This window comes from Dendropsophus ebraccatus, chromosome 12 (assembly GCF_027789765.1).
Source record: "Dendropsophus ebraccatus isolate aDenEbr1 chromosome 12, aDenEbr1.pat, whole genome shotgun sequence".
In the NCBI taxonomy this organism is placed as follows: domain Eukaryota; kingdom Metazoa; phylum Chordata; class Amphibia; order Anura; family Hylidae; genus Dendropsophus; species Dendropsophus ebraccatus.
The window spans coordinates 6079818-6101779 of NC_091465.1; the positions used below are offsets into that span (position 1 = coordinate 6079818).

A 21962-nucleotide genomic window follows, 5' to 3' on the forward strand; every position below is an offset into this window, starting at 1 on the left:
TGGTTCTCCAGCAGATACAAAACTACAACTCTCATCTAAACCATAAAGGCACAATGTGGGGAAAGAAATATGAAGGATGGATAGATAGATAGATAGATAGATAGATAGATAGATAGATAGATAGATAGATAGATAGATAGATAGGAGATAGATAGCTAGATAGATAGGAGATAGATAGATAGATAGGAGATAGATAGATAGATAGATAGATAGATAGATAGATAGATAGATAGGGGATAGATAGGAGATAGATAGAGAGGAGATAGATAGATAGATAGATAGATAGATAAATAGATAGATAGGAGATAGATAGATAGATGATAGATAGATAGATAGGAGATAGATAGGAGATAGATAGATAGATAGATAGATAGATAGATAGATAGATAGATAGATAGATAGGAGATAGATAGATAGATAGATAGATAGGAGATAGATAGATAGGAGATAGATAGGAGATAGATAGATAGATAGATAGATAGATATATAGGAGATAGATAGATAGATAGGAGATAGATAGATAGGAGATAGATAGGAGATAGATAGATAGATAGATAGATAGGAGATAGATAGATAGATAGATAGATAGATAGGGGATAGATAGGAGATAGATAGGAGATAGATAGATAGATAGATAGATAGATAGATAGATAGATAGATAGATAGATAGATAGATAGGAGATAGATAGATAGGAGATAGATAGGAGATAGATAGATAGATACAGTTTATATAGAGTCCATGTGAACTCTAGCTAAAAGAAGGTCCTTGATTGATAGGTAGATAAAGTTCAGATACAGTCTATGTGAAAAAGAAGGTCCTTGGTCACGACCTTTCTGACAGAGACAGATAATATAATTGCATTAATCTGACATCCAGTAGATCAGACAATCCATCAGTCTCCAGTACTGTGGCGGCACCTATCACACTACTCCTTTAGCGTTATCTTATCACACCTTACAATACTGAATTAAAGGAACATTTTTTTTCACATAATAATGGAGAGAAGCTCCTCATTATCTCGGCAATCGGCTTCTCTCCATTATTACGGGACATTCGCTCTTCTCTCCATCTTACTTTAATAGCGACACTTTGTTTACTAAGGTTTTTTTTTTTATTCCGCCAGATTCCAAGATGGATTTTGGAGACGTGAGCAGCTGGGATGACACTCATTTATTACAGAACCTTCCGTCCTTCCTGGATAAGGGCAGAAACGCCGATATCGACACGGACGACATATTCAGCAAAGAAGGTGCAGTATATGGAACCATTCACAAACAGCAGATATATCCGGTGCAGGGGGAGCGGTACAGGACGGTATTATATGTGCCACATGGCTGCTCAGCACTACAGGGACATATATGAAGCCTGCGCGACAGCCGATGGGTGGGCGGGGGGACATAGCGGCAAGGTGGGGAGGAGGTGTGGCCTTCTCACGCGCATGATATACTATGATTTATCCCTAGGGGGACATTTATAAAGACCGGCATACGGTTACACTGATCAAAAATTAGGCCCCCATCCCCAATTAACCCGCCTGGATTCACTTAGAGGCGCACGTCTGACCCGCTCCTGCTGTACAACTCCTGAGCAGGTGGGGAGTTCTTCTGGGCGTTAAGCATGGAAAATCTGAGGCCACGCCCCCTGCCCGCCCATTAGGTGAGCCAGGGATACGGCTGGCGTCCGCCACTGGCGTAGGATTGTTAAATCTCCCCCTGGACGTACTTTATAATAATGGAATATTGTGTCTTATAACTGGTGGTGGGCATCAGAGAGAATAATTATCTTGCTTATTTAACCCCCTAGATGCCACAGTCAATACAGTAAAGACTGAGGCATCAAGGTAGTTAGACGAGGGGTGGAGGCCGTCCGCAGTGTGCGATGATACCCCCAGCTCTGCCGTATTATTACAACCTGCTGATAAAACATAATATATTAGTACTGCAGTATATTCAGATAACAAAGACTATTCCCATTTACTCCTCATCTCAGGACGCTTCACCAAACACAGTTGTAACTTAATAAACACATTTTTCTTTTTACCAGGGCTCAGTCTGGGAACTTATAATATGGAGGATGGTGTGAAAGAGGTGAGTTACAGTATTATAGTAGTTATATTCCTGTATATAGGAGCAGTATTATAGTAGTTATATTCCTGTATATAGGAGCAGTATTATAGTAGTTATATTCTTGTATATAGGAGCAGTATTATAGTAGTATATCCCTGTATATAGGCAGGGCCGGCCTTAGGGTAAATGGCGCCCTGTGCGAAACCTTTCTTTCGGCGCCCCCCCCGACACCTTTAAAGTAACATAAAGCTTCCTGCCCTCCAGACAACACCCATCACCCGACCCCCCTGCCATGCACACAACTACCCACGCCAAACACACAACTACCTTACCCCTCAGCCATACACACAACTACTCTGCCCCTGCAACTACCCTCCGCCATTCACACATCTACGCCCTCCAGCCATATACACAACAAGCAACCCCTCCAGCCATACACACAATCACCACCCCCAGCCCCCAAACAACTACCACCCTCAGCTCCCCAAACTACCACCCCAGCCCCCCACACAGCTACCCACAAATACACACAGACACACACAGTACATGCAGACACACACATAAGCCTCCACGCCAAGGGTCTATTCATACAAGGGCAGGTACACTAAGGATTTTCTGCAGGTTTGAGTGCAGAAAATCTGCAGTCTATCAGCAAAGTGGAAATGAAACTTAAAGGGAAACAATCAGCCCAATTGGGCTGATATGGTTCCCAAGAGCTCTGTATAAAGCTCCTGCAGCAGCCGCGGCACGTACCAGCCGCGGCTGCTGCAAAAGCTTTAAACCAGAGAAAAACACGTTTTATTCCCTTGGTGCGTGACAGGCAGAGGCAGGGAGGTAGTCATCTGGGTGGCTCACCGTCTGTGTCTAGTCACCACTCTCTGCCTGTCAGCACGCTCGGAGGGATGATTGACCGGCAGAGAGGTATGTTACTGGCCTCTATGGCCTCTGCCCAGATGACTACCTTCCCGCTTCTGCCTGTTGTGCGCCTGGGGAATATAACTCATTTTTCTCCAGTATAAATATTCTGCAGCAACTGCGGCCGGTATGTCCTGCGGCTGCTGCAGGAGCTTCATACAGCGCTCCTGGGAACCATATCAGCCCAGTTGGGCTAATTGGTTCCCTTTAAATGTCTTCTTCTATGTACACACAGACACATGACAGAGAAATGTACACACACACATACGCCAGAGCTATGTACACACACACATGACAGAGCTATCTATACACACACACACGCCAGAGCTATGTACACACACACACACATGACAGAGCTATCTATACACACACACATGACAGAGCTATATACACACACACACACATGACAGAGCTATGTACACACACACAGACACATGACAGAGCTATGTACACACACACACACATGACAGAGCTATGTACACACACATGCCAGAGCTATGTACACACACAGACACACACACATGCCAGAGCTATGTACACACACAGACACACACACATGACAGAGCTATGTACACACACAGACACACACACATGACAGAGCTATGTACACACACACACATGACAGAGCTATCTATACACACACACACACACACGACAGAGCTATGTACACACACACAGACACACGCCAGAGCTATGTACACACACAGACACACACACACATGCCAGAGCTATGTACACACACACATGCCAGAGCTATGTACACACACACACACACGCCAGAGCTATGTACACACACACACACACATGACAGAGCTATGTATACACACACATGACAGAGCTATGTACACACACACACACACACGCCAGAGCTATGTACACACACACACACACATGACAGAGCTATGTATACACACACATGACAGAGCTATATACACACAGAGACACACAAGACAGAGCTATGTACACACACACACACAGACACATGACAGAACTATGTACACACACACACACACGCCAGAGCTATGTACACACACACACACATGACAGAGCTATGTATACACACACATGACAGAGCTATATACACACAGAGACACACAAGACAGAGCTATGTACACACACACACAGACACATGACAGAACTATGTACACACACACACACACGCCAGAGCTATGTACACACACAGACATGACAGAGCTATGTACACACACACATGCCAGAGCTATGTACACACACACACACACGCCAGAGCTATGTACACACACACACACATGACAGAGCTATGTATACACACACATGACAGAGCTATATACACACACACAGACACATGACAGAACTATGTACACACACACACACACACACGCCAGAGCTATGTACACACACAGACATGACAGAGCTATGTACACACACACACAGACACATGACAGAGCTATGTACACACACACACAGACACATGACAGAACTATGTACACACACACACACAGACATGACAGAGCTATGTATACACACAGACAGGCCCATCACACAGACATTCACAGACACTTACTTTTCATGCTGGCCTCGGCTCCAGGCCTGCACTTATCTCCATCTTTCTCTCCTCATGACTTTGCAGCCTGCAGGCCTCTCCCTTACCTTCTGCACCGACTGCAGAGCTGTATAAAGGAGGGGGCAGACATCACTGCAGGGGGAGGGGGACCAGGACAGAGAAGAGGGGGCCACAGCTCTTCACTGGATCTTCTGTGGTATGTCCAGCCTGGGAGCTGCTGAGAGGGAGGGGGGGCATCCACGGAGAGTGCAGGAGGGGATGGAGCCGGTCTCTTCCCTATGTCTGGCAGCTGCTGCTCAATCCAGCAGGGGCCCTCAGCAAGCCCACCAGGCATGAAAGAGGGCGGGCGGCCAGCTGGAAGGGCGCTCCAGCAGACAGGCAGCACATCTAACTTCCATAGATGTGCAGTGCAGCTCTCTGTCTGCCAGAGCGCCCCCTAGCTGGCAGGGAGTGAGGCGCCCTGTGCAAGTGCACAGGTCGCACACCCCAAAGGCCGGCCCTGTATATGGGAGCAGTATTACAGTAGTATATTCTTGTATATAGGAGCAGTATTATAGTAGTTATATCCCTGTATATGGGAGCAGTATTACAGTAGTATATTCTTGTATATAGGAGCAGTATTATAGTAGTTATATCCCTGTATATAGGAGCAGTATTATAGTAGTTATATTCTTGTATATAGGGAGCAGTATTATAGTAGTTATATTCTTGTATATAGGAGCAGTATTATAGTAGTTATATTCCTGTATATAGGAGCAGTATAATAGTATTTATATTCCTGTATATAGAAGCAGTATTATAGTAGTTATATCCCTGTATATAGGAGCAGTATTATAGTAGTTATATTCTTGTATATAGGAGCAGTATTATAGTAGTTATATTCCTGTATATAGGAGCAGTATTATAGTAGTTATATTCCTGTATATAGGGGGCAGTATTATAGTAGTTATATTCCTGTATATAGGAGCAGTATAATAGTATTTATATTCCTGTATATAGGAGCAGTATTATAGTATTTATATTCCTGTATATAGGAGCAGTATTATAGTAGTATATTCCTGTATATAGGGGCAGTATTATAGTAGTTATATTCTTGTATATAGTAGCAGTATTATAGTAGTTATATTCCTGTATATAGGAGCAGTATTATAGTAGTTATATTCTTGTATATAGGGGCAGTATTATAGTAGTTATATTCCTGTATATAGGAGCAGTATTATAGTAGTTATATCCCTGTATATAGGAGCAGTATTATAGTAGTTATATTCTTGTATATAGGGAGCAGTATTATAGTAGTATATTCCTGTATATAGGGGCAGTATTATAGTAGTTATATTCCTGTATATAGGGAGCCGTATTATAGTAGTTATATTCCTGTATATAGGAGCAGTATTATAGTAGTTATATTCCTGTATATAGGAGCAGTATTATAGTAGTTATATTCCTGTATATAGGGAGCAGTATTATAGTAGTTATATTCCTGTATATAGGAGCAGTATTACAGTAGTATATTCTTGTATATAGGAGCAGTATTATAGTAGTTATATCCCTGTATATAGGAGCAGTATTATAGTAGTTATATTCCTGTATATAGGAGCAGTATTACAGTAGTATATTCTTGTATATAGGAGCAGTATTATAGTAGTTATATCCCTGTATATAGGAGCAGTATTATAGTAGTTAAATTCCTGTATATAGGAGCAGTATTATAGTAGTTATATTCCTGTATATAGGGAGCAGTATTATAATAGTTATATTCCTGTATGTAGGGGGCGGTAATATAGTAGTAATATCCCTGTATATAGGGAGCAGTATTATAGTAGTTATATTCCTGTATATAGGGGGCAGTATTATAGTTGTTATATCCCTGTATATAGGAGCAGTATTATAGTAGCTATATTACTGTATATAGGAGCAGTATTATATCAGTTATATTCCTGTATATAGGAGCAGTATTATAGTAGTTATATTCCTGTATATAGGAGCAGTATTATAGTAGTTATATTCCTGTATATAGGAGCAGTATTATAGTAGTTATATTCCTGTATATAGGGGGCAGTATTATAGTAGTTATATTCCTATATATAGGGGGCAGTATTATAGTAGTTATATTCCTGTATATAGGAGCAGTATTATAGTAGTTATATTCCTGTATATAGGGGCAGTATTATAGTAGTTATATTCCTGTATATAGGAGCAGTATTATAGTAGTTATATCCCTGTATATAGGAGCAGTATTATAGTAGCTATATTACTGTATATAGGGGGCAGTATTATAGTAGTATATTCCTGTATATAGGAGCAGTATTATAGTAGTTATATTCCTGTATGTAGGAGCAGTATTATAGTAGTTATATTCTTGTATATAGGGGCAGTATTATAGTATATTCATGTACAATGGGGTGGTATATTGGTAGTTGTATTGTTGACAGAATTTCTGGTGTGGTTAATGATAAATCAGCTGGTCAGCGGGAGGCCACACCCCTGTCTACAGAACCCCGCCCATTTTTTAAGGAAAGGAAAGAGAGGAGCGCCAGAAAGTCACAAATATTTCAGCATGTTTGGTGTTCTACAAATGTGTTAATAAATTCTCTTTCTATTGCAGGAATTGTTTGAGAAGCAGCCACAGATATCACTGCTGAGCCGTCTACAATCTAAAGAGCGTAAACCATATAAGAAGCGAGCAGGGAACTTGTCTGAATGTTTCTGGAAATACTGTGTGTAAAGTATCCATCGGATATCTGCTTATCTCTCTCTACACCCCTGTATACAGTGACGCCTCATCCTGACACACGAGGAAATAACCGGATGTGAAGACGAACTCTGCAAAATAGATTATTTTACTTTTCGGAAATTTTTTTGCGCTGATATTTGGTATAAAGTTTCTTTTTCTTCAATAAAAGCTATTTAATAAAAGTAATAATCACAGTAATATATATGTGTATAGTGAATAATAAGCTAAATCCTGTAGAAATAGGGGACCCAAAGAAATAATGTCAGTGTACTAGATCACTCCCTGCTTTATCCTTACACAACCTCCTTTGTATAAGTATATATAATATTGCTCCTATATACAATATAACTACTATAATACTGCCCCTATATACAGGAATATAACTACTATAATACTGCCCCCTATACAGGAATATAACTACTATATTACTGCTCCTATATACAGGAATATAACTACTATAATACGAACTGGAGAGAATGGAACGGCTGCACATCCCATCTATGGCTGATACTAATGCCGCCAGGCCTATATTAAAAATCAACACCAGAGTGTCTGTATATGAATTGATCAAACCATATTGCCCCGTGTACCACCGCGCAGGTCCTCTGGTCCACACGGGTCCCTACGCTAACTCCACACCGTGTCGGTCAGCGACCGCCACCCCCGCAAAGCGTGCACGTGCAGGGAAGGGAGGCCATGGAACGGCCCTGCAACCCCAATGTCACAGGACCAGACCCAAAAAGCCCCACCAAAACCCAGCCAGCACCACCGGCGGGGAAGGCTGCCCCCAAACGACACAAGTATGGATGTGGTATTACACTTACCATTGCTGACCAAATTTAGCAGGATATGTCTGTGCTCACATGTCTGGACCCTATGTCTTCCCCATTCTGTGAGAGCAGCAATGGTAAGTGTAATACCATATCCATACTTGTGTCGTTTGGGGGCAGCCTTCCCCGCCGGTGGTGCTGGCTGGGTTTTGGTGGGGCTTTTTTGGGTCTGGTCCTGTGACATTGGGGTTGCAGGGCCGTTCCATGGCCTCCCTTCCCTGCACGTGCACGCTTTGCGGGGTTGGCGGTCGCTGACCGACACGGTGTGGAGTTAGCGTAGGGACCCGTGTGGACCAGAGGACCTGCGCGGTGGTACACGGGGCAATATGGTTTGATCAATTCATATACAGACACTCTGGTGTTGATTTTTAATATAGGCCTGGCGGCATTAGTATCAGCCATAGATGGGATGTGCAGCCGTTCCATTCTCTCCAGTTCGTGTTTTGCAATTCTCCCTCTCTGAACAGCTAGCACTCCTTTATAAGACCCACATGACCAAATTTAGCAGGATATGTCTGTGCTCACATGTCTGGACCCTATGTCTTCCCCATTCTGTGAGAGCAGCAATGGTAAGTGTAATACCATATCCATACTTGTGTCGTTTGGGGGCAGCCTTCCCCGCCGGTGGTGCTGGCTGGGTTTTGGTGGGGCTTTTTGGGTCTGGTCCTGTGACATTGGGGTTGCAGGGCCGTTCCATGGCCTCCCTTCCCTGCACGTGCACGCTTTGCGGGGTTGGCGGTCGCTGACCGACACGGTGTGGAGTTAGCGTAGGGACCCGTGTGGACCAGAGGACCTGCGCGGTGGTACACGGGGCAATATGGTTTGATCAATTCATATACAGACACTCTGATGTTGATTTTTAATATAGGCCTGGCGGCATTAGTATCAGCCATAGATGGGATGTGCAGCCGTTCCATTCTCTCCAGTTCGTGTTTTGCAATAACTACTATAATACTGCCCCTATATACAGGAATATAACTACTATAATACTGCCCCCTATATACAGGAATATAACTACTATAATACTGCCCCTATATACAGGAATATAACTACTATAATACTGCTCCTATATACAGGAATATAACTGCTATAATACTGCTCCTATATACAGGAATATAACTACTATAATACTGCTCCTATATACAGGAATATACTACTGTAATACTGCTCCTATATACAGGAATATACTACTGTAATACTGCTCCTATATACAGGAATATACTACTATAATACTGCTCCTATATACAGGGATATAACTACTATAATACTGCTCCCTATATACAGGGATATAACTACTATAATACTGCTCCTATATACAGGAATATAACTACTATAATACTGCTCCTATATACAGGAATATAACTACTATAATACTGCCTCCTATATACAGGGATATAACTACTATAATACTGCTCCTATATACAGGAATATAACTACTATAATACTGCTCCTATATACAGGAATATAACTACTACTATAATACTGCCTCCTATACACAGGGATATAACTACTATAATACTGCTCCTATATACAGGAATATACTACTATAATACTGCTCCTATATACAGGGATATAACTACTATAATACTGCTCCTATATACAAGAATATAACTACTATAATACTGCTCTTATATACAGGAATATACTACTATAATACTGCCCCCTATATACAAGAATATAACTACTATAATACTGCCCCTATATACAGGAATATAACTACTATAATACTGCTCCTATATACAGGAATATAACTACTATAATACTGCCTCCTATATACAGGGATATAACTACTATAATACTGCTCCTATATACAGGAATATAACTACTATAATACTGCTCCTATATACAGGAATATAACTACTACTATAATACTGCCTCCTATACACAGGGATATAACTACTATAATACTGCTCCTATATACAGGAATATACTACTATAATACTGCTCCTATATACAGGGATATAACTACTATAATACTGCTCCTATATACAAGAATATAACTACTATAATACTGCTCTTATATACAGGAATATACTACTATAATACTGCCCCCTATATACAAGAATATAACTACTATAATACTGCTCCCTATATACAGGAATATAACTACTATAATACTGCCCCTATATACAGGAATATAACTACTATAATAGGCAACAATAGGAACAATAGAAGCGGGCACTCACCACTGTATCACCGTAGAATGCTTTATTGATCCGGGTGGACACACAGCAGGGAAGGGGGAAGATGGAGGAGCGGGTGCAAGCCAACAAAGGTTTTCACGCAGTTACGCGCTTCGTCAGGTACGGTATACGTCACACCGGTAGAGGTGTGCTTATAACAATTGTGCAATTAATGTGAAAGTGAAGATACACGTGAGTACAAGAGAATATAGAGAGCACATTAAAACCAAACAGTAGCAATACTTAATATAGAAGGGCATTTAAATCATTTCTTTCATTCAGGCCCGATACACTTTCAGCCATTCAGAGGAGGGAAACCCTCTACTCTTTCCCCACAAATACCGCCAGGAGGAGCGATTGATACATTCTATAAATCTGTCCTACACGATGCCAAAGCACTAATGTATCCTAAGCCCCCCAGCAATTTAACCCATGCAGAGATGCAAGCAATGGACTGGCTTAAGAAACGCCCCGATCTAAAGGTGACCCGAGACGATAAAGGAAGCTCAACTGTAGTCATGCAGAGAAGTCAATACTTAGAGGAAGCTCATCGCCAATTGGACGATAAAACAACATACGTCCAGATCGACAGGGATCCTACTAGCAAAATTAAGGAACGTTTACGAGGACTACTACATAGGGCAGTGGCATATAAAGCCTTGGATCAAAAAGTTGCTGAAAAGCTCATTCCTGATTCCCCCCGGATCCCGAAGTGGTATCTTTTACCCAAGATCCACAAGTCGCTGAGCCGTCCGCCGGGCCGTCCCATCGTCTCGGCGGTCGGCTCAGTGTCTGAGGAATTATCCCAATATTTAGATTGGGTTCTCAGACCCCTGTTGCCTACTTTCTTCACCTATCTTAAAGCGTAACTATAAAATATTTTGACCATTCAGTATTAGTTAGCTTAGGTCATGATAAGAATTTTTGCAATATACATTAATAACCTAAAATGAACAATTTTGTAAATACATGAAGCATAAAGTCCCCATTAAGCTGTGTTAGCCTCTGACTTATTTCTGCATTCCTGCTGGACACGCCCCCTCCCTGGAGATCCCTACTTAGAGTAGGGACTGTGACAGGAGGATCAGATAACAGCCCTGACACAGAGAGAGAGAGGCATAAACAAACCCTCCTCCCCCCTCCTAGCAGCACGCTCTCCCCCCTCCCCTCACAGAGGTCACATAGCAGAGCTGAGGGTGTTGTGTGTGAGGAGCAGCGCAGGGAAGAGCTGGATGGAGGCACAAGTGTATCCAGTGCCACCATGACTCCAATGTACTGCATGAGGGAGAGTGGGTGAGTCACTGAGAGGAGGACTACAAGTCCCAGCACAACACAGCTGTAGTCCTTCTATAGTACATATAACTATCAGATGTCTGCAGCAGGTGCCCCCACCTCCATGGCTGACATTATCCTACAGTCTAATGAGAGCAGATGACTGTATCTAATCCCACTGTGTGTGATACCATCTGCTGGGGCTCTGTATCTAATCTTACATTGTGATACTGTATGCTGGGGCTCTATCTGATCCTGCTATGTGTGATATATCTGCTAAGGTGCTGGTCAGTGAATGGAGGGAGCCAGCCAGGGAGATGAGGGATAGGCCACGCCCACTTTCATGCAGCCAGAGGGGGGGTGAGGGATAGGCCACGCCCACTTTCATGCAGCCAGAGGGGGTGTGAGGGATAGGCCACGCCCACTTTCATGCAGCCAGGGAGGTGAGGGATAGGCCACGCCCACTTTCATACAGCCAGGAAGGTGATGGATAGGCCACGCCCACTTTCATGCAGCCAGGGAGATGAGGGATAGGCCACACCCACTTTGTTAAAGAGGCCCTCCTTTTCGTTTTGGGTAATAACGATTTTACTTTTGAGGAAGATTGGTATCGTCAGGAGACCGGCACTGCAATGGGCACGCCGGTCTCCTGTACGTATGCCAATCTCTTCCTCTCATGGCTTGAACAATATTTAGTTTTTTCTGTTAAGAACCCATTCATTAAGTACATTGTGGCATTCTATAGATATGTCGACGACATTTTCATTATATGGAACAACTCTCCCGATATGTTCCAACAATTCGTCACATATCTTAATACTAACAACACTGTAAATATGTACTTCACTCACAATTTTGGGGGACAAACTCTAGATTTCCTAGATGTAAAAGTAGAGATACAGAATAATTCCATTATTACATCTGTCTTTCGCAAGGAAACAGCCTGCAATGCTCTATTGCACTATTCTAGTTCCCACCCTCCCTCTGTTAAACGGTCCATACCGTACAGTCAGATGGTCAGACTCAGACGCATTAATAATACCAATTAATTATTCCATACACAAGCTCAGGAATTAGGCAGCCGTCTAGCAACAAGAGGGTATCCCCAAATTGTCATCAACAATGCATATCAGAGAACTTCTAACATTTCCCTCCGCAAACCCAAGTACAGAAACAGATATAGTCAGGACAATACGAACACTAACCACAAGCGCTTTACATTCTCGTTCCAAAATTCCCAAATAATTGAAACTCTTATGAGTATTATTAGAAAACATTGGTTCATTTTGGAACAGGATGACGATCTTAAAGATGTCGCGACGCGTAAGCCGCTATTTACATTTAAGAAGAGCAGGATGATAGGCGACACATTGACATCTAACTTACCTAAGAAAGAGAAGTCCTGGCTGTCACGCTCACTGCCATCTGGCAATAAGCGCTGCGGCCAGTGTCACTACTGCCCCCAGTTGTTATATCATCTTAGGGGGAGTCGAATGCTTCATTAAGCAATTTATCACGTGCAAAACGACGCACGTGGTATATGCCATTGTATTCCCATGCCACCGATATTATGTGGCGAAAACTAAACGGGCGCTATGGGTGAGATTTAAAGAACATCTCTACTCATTGCGTTCAGGGAAGGGAGTCCCCCGCCTTATTAATCATGTGCGGAATACCCACGGTAATGACCCAAAATGCCTGTATGTAATAGGTCTAGAAAGAGTTAATCCTCCCTCTAGCGACAGCGATTGGTTAAAACTTTTACTCAAATGTGAAACCAAATGGATCATTTGGCTCGATGCCACATGTGTATCGGGCCTGAATGAAAGAAATGATTTAAATGCCCTTCTATATTAAGTATTGCTACTGTTTGGTTTTAATGTGCTCTCTATATTCTCTTGTACTCACGTGTATCTTCACTTTCACATTAATTGCACAATTGTTATAAGCACACCTCTACCGGTGTGACGTATGCCGTACCTGACGAAGCGCGTAACTGCGTGAAAACGTTTGTTGGCTTGCACCCGCTCCTCCATCTTCCCCCTTCCCTGCTGTGTGTCCACCCGGATCAATAAAGCATTCTACGGTGATACAGTGGTGAGTGCCCGCTTCTATTGTTCCTATTGTTGCCTATATTGGACTGATTACTTTAGCGTGCAGCACCTCCACACACCTCTGATTTACATGCAACCGGGATCTAGCTTACCGCAGTCTGATCCCCTGACCCGTATACTAATGGTGTAGTGCCAGCCACCTGTCTCTCCCTCCATCCATAACTACTATAATACTGCTCCTATATACAGGAATATAACTACTATAATACTGCTCCTATATACAGGAATATAACTACTATAACACTGCTCCTATATACAGGAATATAACTACTATAATACTGCTCCTATATACAGGAATATACTACTATAATACTGCTCCTATATACAAGAATATAACTACTATAATACTGCCCCCTATATACAGGAATATAACTACTATAATACTGCTCCTATATACAGCAATATAACTACTACAATACTGCTCCTATATACAGGGATATAACTACTATAATACTGCTCCTATATACAGGAATATAACTACTATAATACTGCTCCTATATACTGGAATATAACTACTATAATACTGCTCCTATATACAGGGATATAACTACTATAATACTGCTCCTATATACAGGAATATAACTACTATAATACTGCTCCTATATACAGGAATATACTACTATAATACTGCTCCTATATACAGGAATATACTACTATAATACTGCTCCTATATACAGGAATATAACTACTATAATACTGCTCCTATATACAAGACTATAACTACTATAATACTGCTCCTATATACAGGAATATAACTACTATAATACTGCTCCCTATATACAGGGATATAACTACTATAATACTGCTCCTATATACAGGAATATAACTACTATAATACTGCTCCTATATACAGGGATATAACTACTATAATACTGCTCCTATATACAGGAATATAACTACTATAATACTGCTCATACACAGACTACAGGAGAATGTGCACGTATGATACATATTTGCAGCTGTCAGCACAATTGTAACATCAGCTGCAAAATCAGTGCAGTCCGGGGAGATTTCAGCCATATCCGTCTATAATTGCTCATCAGTGCCGGACATGCAGGTTATATATCGGCTTCATTGATCCTCCTGATATCTCACATCAGTCACCGACAAGACTTCTACACTTCAGGCCCATTATCGTATAAATCTTGTTCACAGGTTCTGGTGCTCAGGACTGCGGAGAAGACAAATGTGCAAGCAGGTTCAGCATAATCTACTATTATATATGTAGAGAAAATATATACATATACACACACAGTATATATCGCACTGTGGAGTCTAGATAATCATTTACATTGATCGGGTAAAGGAAAAAAAAAAATCACAACTTTTTATTCATTTATTACAAAAGAACAACATGGAGAAGAGATGGTGCCGTATTCCTCATTACTAGTACCCAGGACCTCCCCAAGAAAACTAAAGGGGTACTCTGAAGTTTTTAAATAAACTGGTGTCAGAAAGTTATACAGATCTGTAAATTTATCTATATAAAAATCTCCAGTCTTCCAGTACTTATCAGCTGCTGTATGTCCTGCAGGAAGTGGTGTATTCTCTCCAGTCTGACACAGCGCTCTCTGCTGCCACCTCTGTCCATGTCAGGAACTGCCCAGAGCAGCAGCAAATCCCTATAGGAAACCTCTGCTGCTCTGGACAGTTCCTGACATGGACAGAGGTGGCAGCAGAGAGCACTGTGTCAGACTGGAGAGATTACACCACTTCCTTCAGGACATTCAGCAGCCGATAAGTACCGGAAGACTAGAAATTTTTAAATAGAAGTAAATGAAATCTATATAAATTTCTTGCATCAGTTGAGTACCCTTTGCATTGATTTTTTTGTTCCTAAAAGTAAGATTACGCAACTTTATAAAGATTTAAAATCACAAATATATCATTATTATTATTGTTGTAAGAGATACGGTGCGGTTGTTTCTGAGGCTCTATGCGCCCCATCACTTCGGGGTGGGTGGTGGCAGTTATACACAATAGTTCAGAGTGTGCAGAATAGAGAGTGCACACTTGGAGGGCAGCTCACACAAGCTGTGGATATGGAGGAGAGCATACATGGAGAGAAGCTCACACAAGCTGTAGATATGGAGGAGAGCATACATGGAGGGAAGCTCACACAAGCTGTAAATATGGAGGAGAGCATACATGGAGAGAAGCTCACACAAGCTGTAGATATGGAGGAGAGCACACATGGAGGGCAGCTCACACAAGCTGTAGATATGGAGGAGAGCACACATGGAGGGCAGCTCACACAAGCTGTGGATATGGAGGAGAGCATACATAGAGAGAAGCTCACACAAGCTGTAGATATGGAGGAGAGCACACATGGAGGGCAGCTCACACAGGCTGCAGATAGGGAGGAGAGCATACAAGGAGGGCATCTCACACAAGCTGTAGATATGGAGGAGAGCACACATGGAGGGCAGCTCACACAGGCTGCAGATAGGGAGGAGAGCATACAAGGAGGGCAGTTCACAGGCTGTTTATAGGAAGCAGAGCATACATGGAGAACAGCTCACACAGGCTGTAGATAGGAAGAAGAGCATACATGGAGGGCAGATCACACTGGCTGCAGATAAGGAGGAGAGCATACATGGAGAACAGCTCACACAGGCTGTAGATAGGAAGAAGAGCATACATGGAGGGCAGATCACACTGGCTGCAGATAAGGAGGAGGGCAGATCACACAGGCTGCAGATAGGGAGGAGAGCATACATGGAGGGCAGCTCACACAGGCTGCAGATAAGGAGAGCATACATGGAGAACAGCTCACACAGGCTGCAGATAGGGAGGAGAGCATACATGGAGAACAGTTCACACAGGCTGTTTATAGGAAGCAGAGCATACACAGATGGCAGTTCAGACAGGCAGCTGCAAGGAAGAAAAGCATACATAAAGGGCTGCTCAAACAGGCTGTATATAAGGGGAGCATACATAAAGGGCAGCTCACACGGGCTGTATATAAAAGGAGGAAATCACACAGGGTTAGCTCACAGGAGAGAATGGTGGCATGATCTGTGTTACAGGTGTAAAACTAGAGCAGTCCACACTCAGCAGACCTTATATCCATCCATTTTTATATAGTTCCTTTCCTCTTGCATTTATCTCCCTCCTATTTTAGGGACAGGTTAGGGGATACATAGAGCCCAATGTGACGCTGTTCTGTTAATCTGCACAGTGCGACACCCAAGAGAATGAGAGTCTCAGAGTGATTACATCCCACATGTCTAGACCCACTGATCAATAGATCTTACAGGACACGGGACTCGTCTTTTCATTCATCACTTCTTAGGAAATTATATGTCCCTGCTGACAGGTGACAAGATGGAGAGGATGGATAGCTGCAGCTTCACATTACACACAGCTAACTTTAGCTTCACAAAATAAGAGCAAAATCCGCTCAGATACAGGTTCAGGCCCATGTACCTTATTTTGCAAGGTTATTAAAACGATCGTGTACCATGAAGCAGGCTATAGGGCAGACTGGGGGGAGAGAGACCTGACTTCAAGAAGGGACCTGGTAGAGGGTTAATTTCTCCTACTTTATTGTAGAATTTTTTTTAAATCTCTCATAGAAACATAGAAGATTGTCGGTAGATAAAGCCCCCCTGCTCCATCTAGTCGGCTCTATAAGTATTTCCCTTCTTATTACCTTAGGAGAGATAGATGTATATACCAGGCAGCTTACATTCTGTTATTATAGATTTACCAACCACTTCTGCTGGAAGTTTCTTCCAAGCATCTACTACTCTTTCAGTAAAGTAATATTTTCTCACATTGCTTCTGATCTTCCCCCCCCCAACTAACCTCTCACCGTCTCCTCTTCTTCTTGAGTTCAGTTTTTTACCCAAAAGACTTCCCACCTGAACTGTATTTAGTCTTTTAACATATATAAAGGTTTCCATCATGTCCCCCCTTTACCTTCATTTCTTCAGACTTTACAGATTCACATCCTTACGTCTTTCCTGATATGTCTGAGGCCAGATACCCTCTCCTCTATTATCTAAAGGAAAAGAATTCAACAATGTAACCCTATATGTCGAATAAGGAGTCTCTCTCAACTGTTCGGCCTGCAAGTACAAATCATCTCAAGTTACATCCTGAATTATACTCCAGAGCTGCACTCACTATTCTGCTGGTGGGGTCACTGTGTACATACATTACATTACTGATCCTGAGTTACATCCTGTATTATCCTCCAGAGCTGCACTCACTATTCTGCTGGTGGGGTCACTGTGTACATACATTACATTACTGATCCTGAGTTACATCCTGTATTATCCTCCAGAGCTGCACACATTATTCTGCTGGTGGGGTCACTGTGTATATACATTACATTACTGATCCTGAGTTACATCCTGTATTATACTCCAGAGCTGCACTCACTATTCTGCTGGTGTGGTCACTGTTTACATGCATTAAACAAGCAGAGAATGTTGGGAGATTTCAGCTCTGATGCCTGCAGAATTATAAATATAGCTCTTAAGGTTAAAGTGAACCTAGCAGGTGGTCAGCTGGATGTAACATACTAGTAGGTTCCAATTAAGTGCGGCCATATAGTTTAGAGGGCCTGCTGAACCATTAGTGATACTTATATATATATATATATCTTATATATATATATATCTTCGGTGCCCTGGGGGCAGTCCTGTAGCTGTCAGTGCACCGATCTCCCCCCCCCCCCCCCCCCCCCCAAACCCCAAGATTCTGCAGTCCGCCACCACATGAACGCAAGAAACACAAAGTTGGACAAGCGTAATCCTCAAAGTTCGTTTTTATCAATATAGAAATTTACAAATAGAAAGGGAAACGAAACGTCTTGAAACCACTCACTCCCTCTAGTACGAGTTTAATGACGGTGATATTTACAGACAGGACGAGTGCACGAGGAGACCACCTCCATCTCCAGAAAAAAAAAAAATAATAATGTTCACAGACATTCAGGATGGATTCCCCAGAATAAAACGGTGCGGCTCCGCGGCTGTGACCACAGATCATCTGTCTGCCGAGTGGACAGTGCGAGAGTCTTGGCACGGGGGAGGTTGGTAACGAAATGGGAAAACGGTCGGCTTCTTTCCCGGGCTGTAAGGACTCATGAAGGAGCGTGAAGCTTTCTCTTCCTTTGTGCGACATTGAACGGATTTAAATAAAACCTTTTATATAGAAAATAAAAACTTTATGTACAAAAAAAAAATTAAATAAAGTGTCAAGTCTCGGAGTTTGTTGTGTTTTCTCCCCGGTCGCAGAGACTGTTCAGGCACGGAGTTTGTTGCGTCGTTGTCGATTGTTCTGTAGCTTTGGTGGCGTCTTTTGCCTTCTCCTCATTACTATTTGTGGGGGCGCTCTTTAAACATGTGACGCATCCCTGTGGGCATCAAGAAGCGGGCATCAGATGGCAGAACCTACATGCACAGAAACTTACATGCACAGAAACTTACAAGTCTCACCACAAGCTGGTGACTGCAGAGTTAACTTAACGTTAAAGGGGTGGTTCACAGAAAAAAAAAAAATCTCTTAAATCAACTGGTGCCAGAAAGCGACAGAGATTTGTAATTTACTTCTATTAAAAAAATCTCCAGTCTTCAAGTACTTATCAGCTGCTGTATGTCCTGTAGGAAGTTGTGTATTCTCTCCAGTGTGACACCGTGCTCTCTGCTGCCACCTCTGCCTGTGTCAGGAACTGTCCAGAGCAGGAGAGGTTTTCTATGTGGATTTGCTGTTGCTCTGGACAGTTCCTGACATGGACAGAGGTGGCAGCAGAAAGCAGTGTGCCAGACTGGAGAGAATACACCACTTCCTGCGGGGCATATAGCAGCTGATAGGTACTGGAAGACTTGACACTTTTAATAGAATTACAACTCTCTGGCACTTGCCGTGAAAAAAAAAAAAAAAAAAAAAAGGTGAACAACTGCTTTAAGGGTATAAACCCACACACCGTATATGCAGCGTATTTACTGCTGCGATACGCAGCAAACTCGCAGCAAAATCGCAGCAGATTAGATCTAAATAACTGAACACAGCATCAAATCTGTACCAACAAATCTGCTGCGTATTTGTTGCATATCTGCTGCATATACGGTGTGTGGGTTTATACCCTAAAGGGGTTGTTCAGGATTAGAAAGGGCAATTATGTGTATTCCCGAAAACAGCGCCACCCCTGGTGCACAGAATGGGTGCGGTATTGCCGCGAAGTAAATCAAACTGAGTAGGAATGTGGTGCTGTTTTTAGATAAAAGCAAACATGATTTTTTAAAATCCTTGATAACCGCTTTAGGAGGAACATTACAGGGGGGAAAAAAAACCTGTTTTCCAGAAACAGCCACACAGGTTGAGGCAGCTCAGCCCTCTTAACTTTAGTGGAGCTGAGCTGCAATACCAGAAATAACCTATGAACAGGTGTGGGGCTGTTTTTGGAAAAAAAGCAACTTTGTTAAAGGGATTATCAAGGATTAGAAAAAGCACAGCTACTTTCTTTCAAAAACAGAGCCATCCCTGTCCTCATACTGCAATGCAGCTCTATTTTCACTTAAATGGAGCTGAGCTGCAGAACCCCCCACACCCAAAGTGAGGACAAGAGGCCAAGTTTTTCTAAGCCTGGAGAACCCCTTTAACTGTTGAGAGAGCTGGCTGACAAACAATATGGCTGATATAAAAGCAATTGTCCCCATTATTATGTGTTACAGTCAGCCCATAGAGAATGACAACTGTGCGCCGTACTTGAGTGTCTATCTCCTGCGGGATTGTGCGGGTCCGGATCCACGAGTGCACCTCTGCCAGCTCCTCCTTCTGCTCTTCTGTGAACCAGGGCTGCTTGTTCCGCATGGCGGCCAGCTTCTCCAGATCCTCTTTTAACAAGGTCTCCTTATCCCTGCAAAAGGAAAGACGAGAGTCCAGAAATAATATACTAAGCGTGGACAGGTCTCAGCACCAGGAGGCAATGAAAGTGAATCGGTCGTTCTGAACAGAGGAGGCGGCCTTCTCTAACTACGTAACTAACACAAGCCAATTTCAGAAAAGGGTGGAATTGCTCTTCAAGTGGGTGACCCCATGGAAGAGATGGCTAACATATTACAAATTACAAAGTCAATATGCAATAAACCCCCGATAGCACAATCGTCCCCTCGAGAGGCACGAGGAAATGAGTTATACTAGGACAAAGATCAACTAGGACAGGTGTAACCTTCTATTATACAACCAGTCCAAATTCTGCTTCCCCACACAGACGATGGAACGGTCTATGTATCGTCCCCTGCAAAGCTCTACTATGGAAGCCGCTATTCTTCACCATATCCCCAGACTATCACGAGAGCCATCAGTAACGGTCATGGTCATTATCAGGAGGCGACGCTGGGATGTTTAATAAAGATTGGAGTGTATACTGTCCCCTATGGATCCTCCCCTCTATGGAAGCCGCTATACCCTCATACTATCACGAGAGCCATCAGTAAATCTTATCATCCTGGGAGGGTCAGCACTGGGATGTGATGTATAAGAAGCTGCGGCCCTTCAAGGATCTTGCCCTTTTATTACAGACCCCTATTAATAGACAGAATTAATGTGAGTGGAGCCGGATGCATTGCTTACCTCTCAGGCACCTGATAGGTCATCATGATGGGGGTAGGCGTACGCTCTATCATCGCCCATATAGAGTCTCCCGCAGCTTTGGGAAAAGAATCGGATTCCACCACCTCCTGACGTTTATGCCCCTTCTTGGAGGTGTCAGAGGACTTGCTAGCAAAGTACTTGCTGCTGTTACTACTTCCTTTAAGGCGTCAATAGAGAAAAAGCAAAGAGTCAAGCGTGTGGCACAGCAAGTGTGAAGGTCTCTTGCGCTCATGCATACAGGTTACACAGCTCACCATTATCCAGGTCTAGAGCTTCAGATGAGAACAATGCTCAGAGTGTCACCAATTGGCAGTCTACCTATTGATAGGCCAGTGCGGCTTCATTGTGTGCACTCTGATCATCTGAAAGCAATAAAGAGGGTTTGAAATGGGGGCTGTCGATTCCGATGCAGAGTGTACATGGCGGATCGAGTAAATTCAGACGTGTCATCACCGTGCGGGCTCGGCGCGGCATCGGCAGTCCCCATTTCAAGCTCTGTTTGCAGTCTGAGCTCCCTGGTCTGCGCTCTCGACAATGGACAGGCACAAATAAAGGGGCTCTACACTAAAAGAGCGTTCTCCCATAAGGCCATGTGTATGGCGGTGGTGGTGGGCTCACATAACGGATCAATGAGTAGATTGGCTATTAGGAAGTCGCTGTTCCTTAAGATGGAATTGTGCAGGTTCCCAATAATAG

At 42.9% G+C, this 21962-nt stretch overlaps 1 protein-coding gene and 1 long non-coding RNA gene across 5 annotated transcripts in view; one reads left to right on the top strand and one right to left on the bottom strand.

Moving 5' to 3' along the window:
- Positions 1 to 1149: 1149 nt before the first annotated feature.
- On the top strand, positions 1150 to 7335 carry LOC138769065 (uncharacterized). Its single transcript, XR_011359207.1, has 3 exons — positions 1150 to 1250; positions 2045 to 2088; positions 7131 to 7335. It is a non-coding gene; the product is annotated as an uncharacterized lncRNA (long non-coding RNA).
- Positions 7336 to 18700: 11365 nt separating this feature from the next.
- Positions 18701 to 21962, bottom strand: part of PER3 (period circadian regulator 3) — a 42415-nt gene continuing 39153 nt past the window's right edge. For all 4 annotated transcript variants that reach the window (XM_069948649.1, XM_069948647.1, XM_069948650.1 and 1 more), the window contains 3 exons: positions 21246 to 21423; positions 20379 to 20529; positions 18701 to 19026 (listed from right to left, as the gene is read on the bottom strand). In XM_069948649.1, the coding sequence (XP_069804750.1) occupies positions 18868 to 19026; positions 20379 to 20529; positions 21246 to 21423 (488 nt within the window). In that variant the 3' untranslated portion in view covers positions 18701 to 18867. The remainder of the gene's footprint in view (positions 19027 to 20378; positions 20530 to 21245; positions 21424 to 21962) is intronic.